General features: G+C 44.4%; 1 protein-coding gene across 4 annotated transcripts in view; it reads right to left on the bottom strand.

Moving 5' to 3' along the window:
• LOC129734464 (protein Hook homolog 3-like) overlaps positions 1-13,870 on the bottom strand; it is a 124,955-nt gene that overhangs the window by 52,462 nt on the left and 58,623 nt on the right. For 2 of the 4 annotated variants that reach the window (XR_008730057.1, XM_055698008.1), the window contains exons 5-6: positions 11,933-12,065; positions 4,239-4,306 (exon numbers count right to left, since the gene is read on the bottom strand). The exons of 1 other annotated variant lie outside the window; for it this stretch is intronic. Coding sequence is in view for 2 of the 3 variants with exons in the window: in XM_055698008.1 (XP_055553983.1) it covers positions 4,239-4,306; positions 11,933-12,065 (201 nt within the window). In the remaining variant the exon portion in view is untranslated. The remainder of the gene's footprint in view (positions 1-4,238; positions 4,307-11,932; positions 12,066-13,870) is intronic. One more of the 4 variants, XM_055698010.1, reaches the window with a different exon arrangement.

The raw sequence follows: 13,870 nt of genomic DNA, 5'->3' as shown, positions 1-13,870 counted from the left end.
ATTGTCACCTGCCTGCTTCGATGCTGGGATAATGGGGCTAATAGTTTGGAATTCGAGGGTAGGGAAGCCAAGCAGCTGAGATCACTTTCTAGGGAAGGGGGCATTGACAAGGCAATTGGAAGAGGGACAATAGTCCTCAGCCTCTGGAGGCTATCCCTGTCAAGCGTGAAGGAAAGGTATCCCTTCAAGGAGGATATTACATGTCGCCCATGCAAGTGGACTGCAATAGAGAGGTATCCAGTACCTGAGGGAATTCACCATGCTAGAGATGATTTATTATGATCCGAACAACATGCAGTTACCCACAGATCCAGATGAAGTCCAATAAACACGACCCACGTGGCGGAAATTTGTATGGAGCACACCGTCATGTGCCAACTCATTGGCAGTAATCAGCTGGAGAGACAAAGCAGCACCGACAGTGGATGAAGTGGTTCGCCAACTCCGAGAACATGAAGACAATATTTCTTCCTCCCTAGTCTTGGCTGTGGAGAAGCTGGTCCAGTGACTTGATGAGGATATATTCTACTCCCCACCTGAACAGACCCGCATCTCAGTTATTGACAGTAAGCGTCCTTTTCCTCAAGAGAGAGGATATAGAAGGTGCACAACATGGCATAACCTGTGTTTTTACCTGCGGGACCACAAAGAGGACATGAGGAAGTGGCATGGAAAACCTACCTCAACCCTAGGGACATGAGTATGTGACTTACAAGGAAAACAAGCACAGATGGGTGTTTTTCCAGAAAGGTTGCTGCTCCAGTCTCCAGTGGGCAGTTTCCCAGACAGAGTGGAAGGGCTGATCTTACTCCTGATCCTATGGAAAGGAATTCTAATCCATTTTTACAGGAAGTAAGCAGACAGGGCTGCTCCACACTACATCTGTTTCACACCACTCACTGCCCTGGTGGAGAATCCTATGACCAGGACTAGAGGGGCCCTGCCTCCAGCCAGGTGGAGGAGAAGGACAATTATCCTTCTGATTATCCAAATAGTCCAAATCCTTCTGAAAGCCAGTTTTGCCATAAAACAAAGTAAGGTCAAGGGACCAGCACAGGAGGTCCGGTTTTTGGGAGTAAAATGGCAAGATGGATGATGTGAGAGCCCAATAGATGTGATCACCAAAAAACAGCAATGTCTCCACCAACTAGTAAGAAAGAAACACAGGCTTTCCTAGGCATTGTGGGTTTCTGGAGAATGCACATTCCAAATTACAGTCTGATTGTAAGCCCTCTCTATCAAGTGACCTGGAAGAGAAATTATTTCAAAGGGGGCCCTGAGCAATGACAAGCCTTTGAATAAATTAAACAGGAGATAGTTCAAGCAGTAGCCCTTGGGCCAGTTCAGACAGGGCAAGATGTAAAAAATGTGCTCTATACCACGGCCAGGGAAAATGGCCCTACCTGGACCCTCTGGCAGAAAACACCAGGGGAGACTTGATGTGTGCCCCTAGGGTTTTGGAGTTGGGGATGCAGAGGATCTGAGGCCCACTATACTCCAACTGAAAAAGAGAGAATGGCCACTTATGAAGAGGTTTGAGCTGCTTCAGAAGTGATTGGTGGTGAACCACAGCTCCTTCTGGTGCCCCGTTTGCCAGCGTTGGGCTGAATGTTTAAAGGGAGGGTCTCCTCTACACATCACGCAACTGATGCTACATGGAGTAAGTGGGTCCCACTGATCACACAATGAGCTCGAATCAGAAATCCCAGTCATCCAAACATCTTGGAAGTGATCATCGACTGGCCAGAAGGCAAAGATTTCGGAATGTCACCAGAGGAGGTGACGCATGCTGAAGAGGCCCCACTGTATAATACATTAGCAGCTGGGGTTAAATGACAACATGGGGTTACATCAGGCTGGCAGCCAGTCACCAGTGGGGTTCCCCAGGGCTCAGTGTTGGGGCCAGCATTCATTAATGTTTTTATATAGGATCTGGTTGCAGGAGCCAAATGGACATTAAGTAAATCTGCCAATGATACTAAAGTAGGAGCAGCTGTGGACTTCCTTGAGGATAGAGAGGCCTTACAGAGAGATCTGGATAGAACAGACTGCTGGGCAATCACCAACCATATGAAATTTAACAAGAGCAAGTGCCGGATTCTCCACCTGGGACAGGGTAGCCCTGGTTATATGTATAAATTGGGGGACAAGAGGCTGGAGAGCCGCCCTGAAGAAAGAGATCTTTGGGTTTATGGCAAGTTGAACATGAGTCAACAGTGTGCCCCAGCAGCCAAAAGGGCCAACTGTGCCCTGGGGTGCATTGAGCACAGCATAGCTAGCCAGTCAAGGGAGGTGATTTTCCCACTCTACACTGCACTGCTGTGGCCCCACCTTGAGTACTGTGTGTAGTTTTGGGTGCTTCAATATAAGAAGGACATCAAAGTGTTTCCAGATAAGGGTGACCAAGATGGTAAAAGGTCTCAAGGGCAAGACTTAGGAGGAGTGGCTGAGGCTACTTGGTTTGTTCAGCTTGGAGAAGAGAAGGCTGATGGGTGACCTCATTGCAGTCTACAACTTCCTCAAGAAGGCCAGTGAAGGGGAGTTGCTGATCTCTTCTCTCTGGTGACCAGCAATAGGAAATGGCTTGAAGCTGCATTGGGGTAAGTTCAGATTGGACATTAGGAAAAGGTTCTTCACTGAGAGGGTGGTTGGTCACTGGAACAGGCTCCCCAGGAAAGTGGTCACAGCACCAAGCCTGTCAGAGTTCAAGGAGCATCTGGACAATGCTCTTAGTCATATGGTTTAGTGGTAGGTAGTCCTGTGAGGAGCAGGGAGTTGGACTCGATGATCCTTATGGGCCCCTTTCAACTTGAGATATTCTGAGTTTAATGAAAAAATTGTACAGTATTTGGTCACATATAAAAGCAGTATAATACACTTCAGGAGCCACATAGGAAAGGTAAAGGAAGGGGAGCCCATTATCAAAACATTCTTTAAGTCAATGTACTGAGTTTATGGAGCAAGGTTTTGGTAGCAGGGAGGGCTGTAGGGTTAGCTTCTGTGAGAAGACGCTGAAAGCTGTCCCAAGTTGGTCAGAACCAGTTCCAGTTGGCTCCAGGACAGACCCATTGCTGGCCAAAGCTGAGCCAATCAGCAATGATGGTAGCATGTCTGTGATAACACATTTAAGAAAGGGTAAAAAATTATGCGCAACAGCAGCTGAGGGAGAGGAATGAGAATATGTGAGAAAAACAATTCTGCAGTCACCCAGGTCAGTGAAGAAGGAGAGGGAGGAGGTGCTCCAGGCACCAAAGCAGAGAGACCCCTGCAGCCTGTGGTGAAGACCATGGTGAGGCAGGCTTCCCCCTACAGCCTGTGGAGGTCCATGGTGGAGCAGATATTCACCCTGCAGGTTGTGGAGGACCCCATGCCAGAGCAGGTAGATGTGCCCTGAAGGAAGCTGTGACCCCATGGAGAGCCCACACTGGAGCAAGCCTTTGGCAGGAACTGTGGCCTGTGGAGAGGAGCCCACACAGAAGCAGGTTTTCTGGCAGGACATGTTACCCCGTGGGGGACCCACGCTGGAGCAGTCCATTCCTGAAGGACTGCACCCCATGCTGGAGGAACTCTTGAAGAACTGCATCCTATAGGAAAGACCCATGTTGGAGAAGATTGTGAAGGACTGTATCGTGTGCGTAGGGGGAGAACATGAGGAGGAAGGAGCAGCAGAGATGAAGTGTTATAACCTGACTGTAACCCCCTATTGCCCTGTGCTGCTTGGGGAGGGAGGAGGTAGAGAAGTCGGGAGTGAAGTTGAACCTAGGAAAAAGGGAGGTGTGGAGGAAAGGTGTTTTTAGATTTGTTCTTATTTCTCATTACCCTACTCTAATTTAATTGACAATATTTTAATTTTCCCCAATTCGAGTTTATTTTGCCCATGATGATAATTAGTAAGTGATCTCCCTATCCTTTGCTGGACCTATGAGCTTTTCCATTGTATTTTCTCCCCCTGTCCTATTGAGGAGAGGGAGTGATAGAGCAGCTTGGTGGGCATCTGGAGGCTAGCCAAGGACAACCTACCACAGCTGAGATTTAAACTTCTCTAGAAGTGGGGCATGCAACCAAAGTTCTTTGACATGAAGAAGACTTGCTTGATTTGGTTTTCTAACTGAAAAGAGGAAAATATTCCTTGTAAAATTACAAACTCTGTGCCCCTTTTTCATCACAGTGGAAAAAAGTATATTTTTCTGCAATATTAAAAGGCTTAATTTCTACACACTATGGACACTCTAACATACCTCCTGAATGGCTGTCATGACAACATGTTGAACTGATTCTTCCATCATCATTATGGTCTGTATGTATTCTGAAAATAAGAGCATTCAGGTGTGTTACTAAATAGCTTGACAAAGTCACACAGAACATGAGATCAATAGTCATACCTTTCCTACAAGCTGAGCCCATGGTACAGATGAAACTGAAATTTGTAATTACCTTTCAGGTTTCAGGCCAGTCAGCAAACTCGAGAACACATAGGAAAAAAAAGGTCTATTTAGACATAAATCAAGGCTCACTGGAACAGTACAATGTTTGGGGTTTTTCTGCCTATGATGGCCATTTTTAATTCCCCATTACCTCCTAAAAGAACTGTCTACTCTCCAAGTACATTTCTCCCTTTGTTCCTGAATTATTCAGGCAATAGAAGAACAGGGTCCAAGGATGGGCTGTCTTTTTCCATGACTTAGACTCCTTGTTCTGCCTTTATACAGCATCCTCATTTCACAGAATTTCCATATGAAGTCTTGAGAAAACACAGAACTAAGTACAATAAATGCTCTCCACATTTTCACTTCTTTTTCTATATATAGATGTGACCTGTATTGGAAGCATGCAGTAGGAAGACTGAGTGGCTGGGATGTCAAAATCTCATGTATGGAGTCAGAGTTTGTGACTTGTCCAATATCATATGCATCACAGCCAGGTATCATGACCTTTTTTTTTCTCCAAATGCCATGCATATAATTGCTATAATTTATCTAAGAGGAAGATGTTGGAAATTGGCCACCTCAAAGTAATTTAGAAGAGGCACGACAGTAAATACTCAAACTACATATAACTAGACTGTTTAGATGTCTGTATTACATATCACAGAATCAATGAATCACAGAATGGTCAGAGTTGGAAGGGACCTCTGGAGATCATCTAGTCCAGCTCCCCTGCTAAAGCAGGTTCACCTAGAGCAGGCTGCACAGGGTCGCACCCAGGCGAGCTTTGAATGTGTCCAGAGAAGGAGACTCCACAGCTTCTCTGGGCAGCCTGTTCCAGTGCGCTCTGCCACCCTCAAAGCAAAGAAATTCTTCCTCATATTCAGATGGAATATCCTGTGTTGCAGTTTGTGCCCATTGCCCCTTGTCCTGTTGCTGGTCATCACTGAAAAAAGTCTGGCCCCATCCTCTTGACACTTGCCCTTAAGATATGTGTAGACATTGATAAGATCCCCTCTCAGTCTTCTCCAAACTAAACAGGGCCAGCTCTCTCAGCCATTCCTCATAGGGGTGATGCTCCAATCCCCTAATCATCTTTGCAGCTGTCCACTGGACCCTCTCCAGTAGTCCCCTGTCTCTCTTGAACTGGGGAGCCCAGAACTGGACACAGTACTCCAGGTGAGGCCCCACCAGGGCAGAGCAGAGGGGGAGGATCACCTCCCTCAACCTGCTGGCCATGTTCCTCCTAATGTACCCCCAGGACAGCATTGGCCTTCTTGGCCACAAGGGCACACTGCTGGCTCATGGTCAACTTGCTGTCCACCATGACTCCCAGATCCTTCTCTGCAGAGCTGCCTTCCAGCAGGTCAGCCCCTAGCCTGTACTGGTGCATGGGGTTGCTCCTCCCCAGGTGCAGGACCCTACACTTGGCTTTGTTGAACTTCATCAGGTTCTTCTCTGCCCAACTCTCCAGCCTGTCCAGGTCTTGCCGAATGGCAGCGCAGTCGTCTGGTGAATCAGCCACCCCTCCCAATTTTGTATCATCAGCAAACTTGCTGAGGGTACACTCTGTAGGACTGGAGCCAGTACTGATCCCTGAGGAACACCGCTAGCTACAGACCTCCAGTTAGACTCTGAGCTCTGCCATTCAGTCAGATCTCAGCCCACCTCAGTCTAACCCATTAATCTAACTCATCTAACCCATTAATGTTTAGACTGACAGGATATGTAAAGTTCAGGGAAAGATACATTCCTCACTAAGAAATGCCAAGCAGCTACCAAAATAAAGAATGAGAAATTTACACTTCTGTGATGAACGAACACACCCCTACAGTGGAAGAAGGATCAGAGGAATCATAGACTCATAGAATCATTTAGGTTGGAAAAGACCTTTAAGATCATTGAGCCCAACCATAAACCTAACACCTGAAGAATGCTGAGCTCAGGGAAGAATGTAAGGAATGATCACCAATTACTGTAAAGAAAGCTCAACTTATCTCAACACAAGGGGGACTGGAGGGTAGCCTTTGTTTTATCTACAAGGCTGTACCAGTGGGTCATCAGGTTGTATAAACAGCCTTCCCTGAGATACTTAGTAGAAAGTAATGGCTTCCCTGAGCAAGCCCGACCAACATGGGGGGAAGTGTATACATGCCTCAGCCCAACAAAGTAGAAAAACTGGACAACTAATAAAATAAACTTTGAGGAGAGCAATGGGTTTGAGTTAAATTCAAAACACATTCTTTCCAGGGGACACCCAGTGTTGTGACAGTGAGCGTAGAGAGATCGGTAATGGGAATCACATCTGTATTGTGATTCAACTGTATGTTGCAATTGCTATATTATGCTTGTATTGTGATTTCAGTATATTGCTGTATCACTCTGCTAAATCAAAATCCCACGTAACATCAAATATCTTCAAATAAGTAAATTTTATATTAAACATTAAACCCTCCTTGTGCGGAATATCTAAAATAACTTGGTCAGAGAGTATTTGACTGATAACTTCAGAGATGTTAACTAAACAGTCAAGTGGAAGAGAGATGGCTTAAATTAATAGTTATTTATGTACTTACAGAAGGGAAAACACTTGTGTCCTAAATAAGAGGATGGCCAGACTTTCTCCTGCTTAAGAGAAGAAAAAAAGGAGTTTCAGGATGAGAGATTAAAGCAATTTAGAACCCTGAGAAAACTGGAAAGAGGAAATAAACATAAAAGCTAAGATACACAATACAAGAGGAAGACAACACTCTTCAAAACCTATCTGCCATTTTGCCAGAAAGGAAACAGAAGTGAGGTGTATTAGGGAGAGACAGCCTTTGCTAGATCCTTATCGTAAATACAGTAAGCATAGCTTTTTCTTTCACTTATCCACCTACATCTTTTTTTAAAAGACTCTTGCAACTTAACCCCATATCTGCTGGAGGGACAACACAACAGAGCATAAGCAATCCAGGAGGTTCCTGGAGTGCATCAATGTCAACTTCCTGACTCCAATGACAGAGGAAACAGTGAGGAGAGGTGCTCTGCTATACCTCATACTCAAAACCAAGGAAGGACTCATGGGGGCTGTGAAAGTCAAAGGCAGCCTTAGCTGAAGTGACCATGAGATAGTAGAGTTCAGGAAACTGAGAGGAGGGTAACAAATAAGATCACAAGACCAGACTTCAGGACAGCAGACTTTGGTTTCTTCAGGGATCTGCTTGGTAAAGTCCCATGGCATTCTCCTAGGATGTGGTGGGAAACAGGGGCCAAGAAAGTTGGATGATACTGAAGGATCACTTCCTACAAGCTCAAAATAGCTCCATCCCAATGAATATGAAATGAGGCAAAAAATCCAGGAAGCCTGCATGGATGAACAAGGAGCTCCTGACAAAATTCAAACACAAAATTAAAAAATAGAGAAGGTGGAAGCAGAGACAGGTACCTTGGGAGGAATACAGAGACATTAACTGATCATCCAGGGAACAGCAAGATAGGACTTCAGGAATCCCATTTCCAAGAGATCAGGGGAAAACTCTGGAGCAAGGAAGATATATACTTAGCAGAAGAGGATCAGGTCAGGGACTACTTAAGCAAACTGGTCATACATAAGTCCATGAGCACTGATGGGATGCAACCACAAGGGCTGAGGAACCTGGCTGATGTCATTCAGAGACCACCCTTGACAATCTTTGAAGAATCATGGTGAAGTGCCAGAGGACTGCAGGAAAAAAAATATCCCTTCCTATCTTCTAGAAGGTCAGGAAGGAGGACCCAGGGAACTACAGGCTGGTCAGCCTCATCTCCATCCCTGGGAAGGTGATGGAGCAGCTAATCCTGGAAACCATTTCCAGGCACATGAAGGACAAGAAAATCATCAGGATTAGTCAGCATGGCTTCACCAAGGGGGAGTCATGCTTGACCAACTTGGCAGACAGACTTGTGTGATGAAATGACTGGCTTGGTGGGATGAGGGGAGAGCAAGTGGGTGTTGACTACCTTGACTTGAGTAAGGCCTTTGACACTGTCTCCCATAAGATCCTCTTAGAGAAGCTGTACGGACTGGATGAGCAGACAGTGAGGTGGATTGAAAACTGGCTGAATGGCTGGGCCCAGAGGGTGGCGATCAGTGGCACAAAGTCTAGTTGAACACTAGCAGCTGGCAGCATACCCTAGCGGTCAATACTGGGTCCAGTCCTGTTCAACATCTTCATTCATGATCTGGATGACGGGTCAGAGTGTACCCTCAGCAAGTTTGCTGGTGACACAAAAGTGGGAGGGGTGGCTGATATGCCAGAGGGTCATGCTGTCATCCAGAGGGACTTCAACAGGCTGGAGAAATGGGCTGACAAGAACGTCATACAATTCAACAATGGGAAGGGCAAAGTCCTGCACCTGGGGAGGAACAACCCCAGGCACCCAGTACATGCTGGGCACCACCCAGCTGGAAAGCAGCTTGGCAGAAAAGAACCTGGGGGTCCTATTGGACAGCAGGTTGAACATGAGCCAGCAACGTGCTGTACTGGGTCTGGCTGGGACACAGTTAATGTTCCCCATACCAGGACACCATAGTAGCCCTCATAGTGCTGTGCTTTGTATTTGTAGCTAGAACAGTGTTGACAACACACCAGTGTTTTGGCTACTGCTGAGCAGCGCTCCCACAGCATCAAGGCTGTCTCTCCAAACTCCCCCCACAAAGGCCAGTAGGCTGGGGCTGGGCAGGAGCTTGGGGGGGATATAGATGGGACAGCTGACCCAAACTGACCAAAGAGATATTCCATACTGAGGGAAAGGGTTAAAGAAATTTTAGTAGATCTAATTGCTTAACAATTATCTAGATTGTTGTTGATAAATAATGCTTTGTTTTACTAACCATTGTGTAAATTAACTGAAGCAAGGAGTCTACAGCTCCTCCTGAAGGACAGTTCTTGATGAGAAGTAGCTAAAACCAACTCTATAATTTGGACAAAGACCAAGGAACAACTGAGTCTGCGCAAAGAGAAAAGGTAAAACGTTCAGAGCGAGGGAAACTACCAAGCTTCATCCCCACAAAGAGGCACCACACAAGCACAGTTGGGAGGGACTTATGGAAATGACTTCTTGGAACTAATTTTAATATGAAGTGGGATGGGTCATGAATATGTATAGGCATATTTGGAAACCTTATGTATATGCAACATTTGATTGTATAAATTGAGACAAGTTGTTGCCGCCCCAGGCGTGCACGGCTTTGGTGGGGTGACACCACCCCCCACCCCCCCGTGCTGCCCAGCGCTGAATAAACATACCTACTTTACAATCTCATAAGACTGTGGAGTCTGATTCCACATATCAGTACCATATGAAGTAGTGTTCTGCAATAAAAGCTAAGGGAAAGGAGGAAGAGGAGGGTGTTGGAAGAAGGGTTTGCCGGAGTCAAGAAGACGCTCAATATGAGTTATGCATCTTGCTCAACTTTATTAGTTTCTAACACTACTTATATAGAACCGATACACATGCATATTCGTAAAGCAGAAATATAATTGGTTAGTAGTCTCTAAACGCGCACGGTTCTCACACCCCTAATTATCATGACTAAAATAAGCATTCTATCCATGTAGCTAATTGTGTTGCTGTGCTTCAGCCTTGTAGTTTGTTACTCCCTATTTTCCCATACCAGTCCCTATCTTTCTTGGCCCTGCACCTGCTTTCCCAGCAGCTGTATCTTGTTACAGCCACAGCCTGTTGGCACAACATAATTACTCGGTCTCAGCATTCAAGAATAGCTCAAGGCTACTTTTCTTGTTAACTTCAGCACAGCAACTTCAGTACAATTCTGATTACAGGCCTATTCTAATACCAGGCCTGGATTGTGCAGATCTTCAGAGATTCTAAGGCCATGCTTCTGCAGCCATTCTTCTACAGGAGGGGGCATTCATTATTAAGGCATTTGTCTTCTGGAGCAACCACTACATGTATTGAGGCCCTACTTCCCAGGAGGTGGATGGACATTGCCTGCCAATGGGAAGCAGAGAATATATTTTTTTTTTTGTTTCCTTTGCTTTTCTTATTAAACTGCCTTTATCTCAACCCATGAGTTTTTAATCTTATTTTGTCCCGTCCCTGTCCATCCATCCTGTCGTCCCCCCCCCCCCCCCCTCTACTGAGGAGGGGAGTGATAGAGTGGCTTGGTGGGCACCTGGCAGCAGCAAATAGGGGAAATGGTATCCTGGGCTGCATTAGGACAAGTGTTGCCAGCAGGTCGAGGGAGGTGATCCTTCCTCTTTATTCAGCACTGGTGAGGCCACACCTGGAGTCCTGTGTCCAGTTCCAGGCTCCTCAGTACATAAGAGATATGGACCTACTGTAGGCTGCAAAGGGGATGGAGCCAGGCTTTTTTACAGTAGTGCCCAGTGACAAGACAAGAGGCAATGGGCACAAATGGAAAAACAGGAGGTTCCATCTGAACATCAGGAAACCCTTTTTTACTGTGAGGGTGACTGAGCACTGAAACAGGTTGCCCCGAGAGGTTGTGTAATCTCCATACATGGGGATGTTCAAAAGCCATCTGCACATGATCCTGGGAACCATCTCTAGGTGGCCCTGCTTGATCAGGGACATTGGACTTTATGACCTCCGGAGGTCCCTTCCAACCTCAACCATTCTGCGATTCTGTGATTTTAAGTGTTATGAATTACTTTTTGTATTTTTACCTGAATTCGACTGGAGTTAAACATAATTTAAGGGAACTGGATAGCAATAAGACATCACACACCCAAGGATGTGACAAGGGCCCTGGAACACCTTAAGAAATGCTTTTACCATTTAGCAAATACTCTGCCATATATGGCGAGAAACAGAATGGGTCCCCATTTTACTTTGTAGGTCAGGTAAGGAACTGGCACCACAGAAGCCAGAGGAGACAGAAGTGTTTTCCACTAACTGCTGAGGTGGTATTTAGTAGCTTAAATATAGGCCTCTAGTGAGAGTTTAGATGTCCTTGGGATATCCTGCCTGGACTCCAGCTACTGGTGCAGAAGTGCACTATCTCCCATACTCCAGTGCTAACCCTGTGCAGAAGTCTCAGAAACCCTAGTGTCTCAATTGTCAGTAGATGGCATGTGGTGACAATGAAGGCTCTCTGACATGCATTAAGATACTGGGATACATTCCTGAATGCAAGGGTCACAGCGAAGGATGTGTAAATTACATTTGTTGATTCTTCACTTCACAGAGCTACCTCACACATGAATAGTTAAAGGTTGGGGGCGAGACTTTTCATTTGTGAATTCCCTTTTCAGCTCAGGGAACCCAAACTAAAAATATGCATATTGAAAGCAAAACCAATTCCACATTTCCAGCCTGTACGCTTAGTAAAGCTCATAATATAACATCACTTATTGCCTGTAAAATAAAGTAGTATTATGATTTAGAAAAAGTAAACTTGTGTCTCATAGCAGCGTATCATTTTCCCTCAGTGATTTAAAAAGTAAGTTAGATTTTCATTAACTACCCTAGAAGCAAAACATACTTTCAAAATTTAATACCTTGCTTCTGTTCACAATTCACAGCACATCCCAAAATAAGCTGAAGCATTCTCCCAAGCTCTGCAGCATCAGAGTGCTCTCCAATCAGGTTAACATCAGGAAGAGTGAAGTCATTAATCTGTTGCCCTAGAATCTGCATACATATGTACATCACTATAAATACGTACACATGCATTACAAAATACAAAGATGATTCAGAGGCAATAGGAAGCACTTACTCTAATTTGGCATAGTTTTCAAATCCATCTTTAAAGAAACTAAAAAAAAATTGCACCAGCTCATATATGCATTTCAAAATATAAACCCATCCTTATCACTTGACAAAGGTGACATTTTGGAAAGCTGTCTCAACTAATAACAAAGTTTTAGTTTCAAGGTTATCAAGAACAAGATTTGTCCAGGTAAGGAAAGGTAACGTAGGTAGGCCTAAAAAAAGCTAATCAACAGCACTTGATGAATTAATTATTTTTAAGTTTTTTCATTAAAATTATCTAATGCCTAAAAGCTTTCCATCTGGAATAAAGTAAGTCTGAATTCCTAAATCATACCATTGCAAAGTAAGAAATGTTTTACTTCAATAAAAGACATCTAGCATGAGTGAATAATAAATCTCAGTTTGTAAAACACTTGGTCTAAAAGTTTTGTAAGTCTAATCTAAGGATACTTAGCACGTCCAGAGCCAAAACCAACTAATTTTTCAGCCATGAGTAAAGGACCTGACCTAGTGTACAACATGCAATTAAAGAGAGTAAATGTAAATACAAAAAGAATGAAGAGAAAGCATGAGAGGGTGAGAAAAGGTATCTGCGGCGGGGGGGTGGATCACGATGACTGTGAGAGAAGTGGTGAGTGCAAAAGAGCCAGAGTGAGAGAGAAGGTGAGGGAGAGTAGGCAAGAGAGGGTAAAAAGGTGAGCAAAGCAGTGAGAAGGAGTCTAAGAGAAGGCGAGAAAGAATGAGAGAGGGAAGGCAAAAGAGAAGACGAGAGAGAAAGGGAGGTAGAGCTAGGAAGAGAAGGTGGGTGCAGGAGAGAAGGTGGACTAGAAGGAGAATGCAGGCAAGTGAGTACAAGGGGTAGAGGGAGGCATGGTGAGAGAGAGGGGGCACATGGAAGTGAAAGAGTCATTTAGGATTATGGAATAAATGTAACTGACAATTTTAATACTGCAACAAAACTCAATGACATATACAACAAAAGGAAGGTTAGGCTCCAGAATAAATGTCTTGTGATGAAACAGACACCTTTCATTTATTTGAGGAAAATAAATAGCAGAACATTTTACAAAAAGTATGAAAGTTTGGAGTCCAAAGCTGCAAGATTCCAGGGGCCTCCTTTAGCTTGTTGTTCTTCCATATTATAATAGACAAGACAACCAGTGTAGAGAGAGATTACCGAGAGACTTTTCTCTTTCAAGCAAGAAGTTATGACACTTCTCTACAATTAAATAAATTGTCATAAAAAAGCTTTTCAAAGGTTTTTAGCTGCACCAGGTAAAACCCAAGCATTTTTCTCACCTATACTGTGTAAAAGGGCTTTGCAGAGGCAGGGAGGAAGACCCTGGTAACAAAAGTATAAATAAGGCTAAGTAGCAGAATCAAATACGTATCTGCTGTTGCCAAAATCATCACTACAGTAGGGGGCATGTGTTTGTGTCACACTTAACACACTTGTAGATTTATATTTGTACAATTTAGTAAATCAATCATTATTGCTTGCTGACTTAGGTAATAAAGTTGTTAGACTCCTAACAATCATATATACCAACTAGCTGAAAAGGAGCTGCCATAGTTCTGTCATAGCTATACTAACGTTCTATGACTGAATGATTTTAATTATAGTTATCAGTATTCATTAATTCAGAAGCTAAAAGCAAACTGTTCTTTGAAGAACAGTGAAGATGTGTGTACCAAAAGACTACAATGAAAGATCCTTTTAAACT

This window comes from Falco cherrug, chromosome W (genome assembly GCF_023634085.1).
Source record: "Falco cherrug isolate bFalChe1 chromosome W, bFalChe1.pri, whole genome shotgun sequence".
Classification (NCBI taxonomy): Eukaryota; Metazoa; Chordata; class Aves; order Falconiformes; family Falconidae; genus Falco; species Falco cherrug.
Note: the sequence above shows the minus strand (reverse complement) of the source record. Positions and strands in the feature narration are given on the sequence as shown.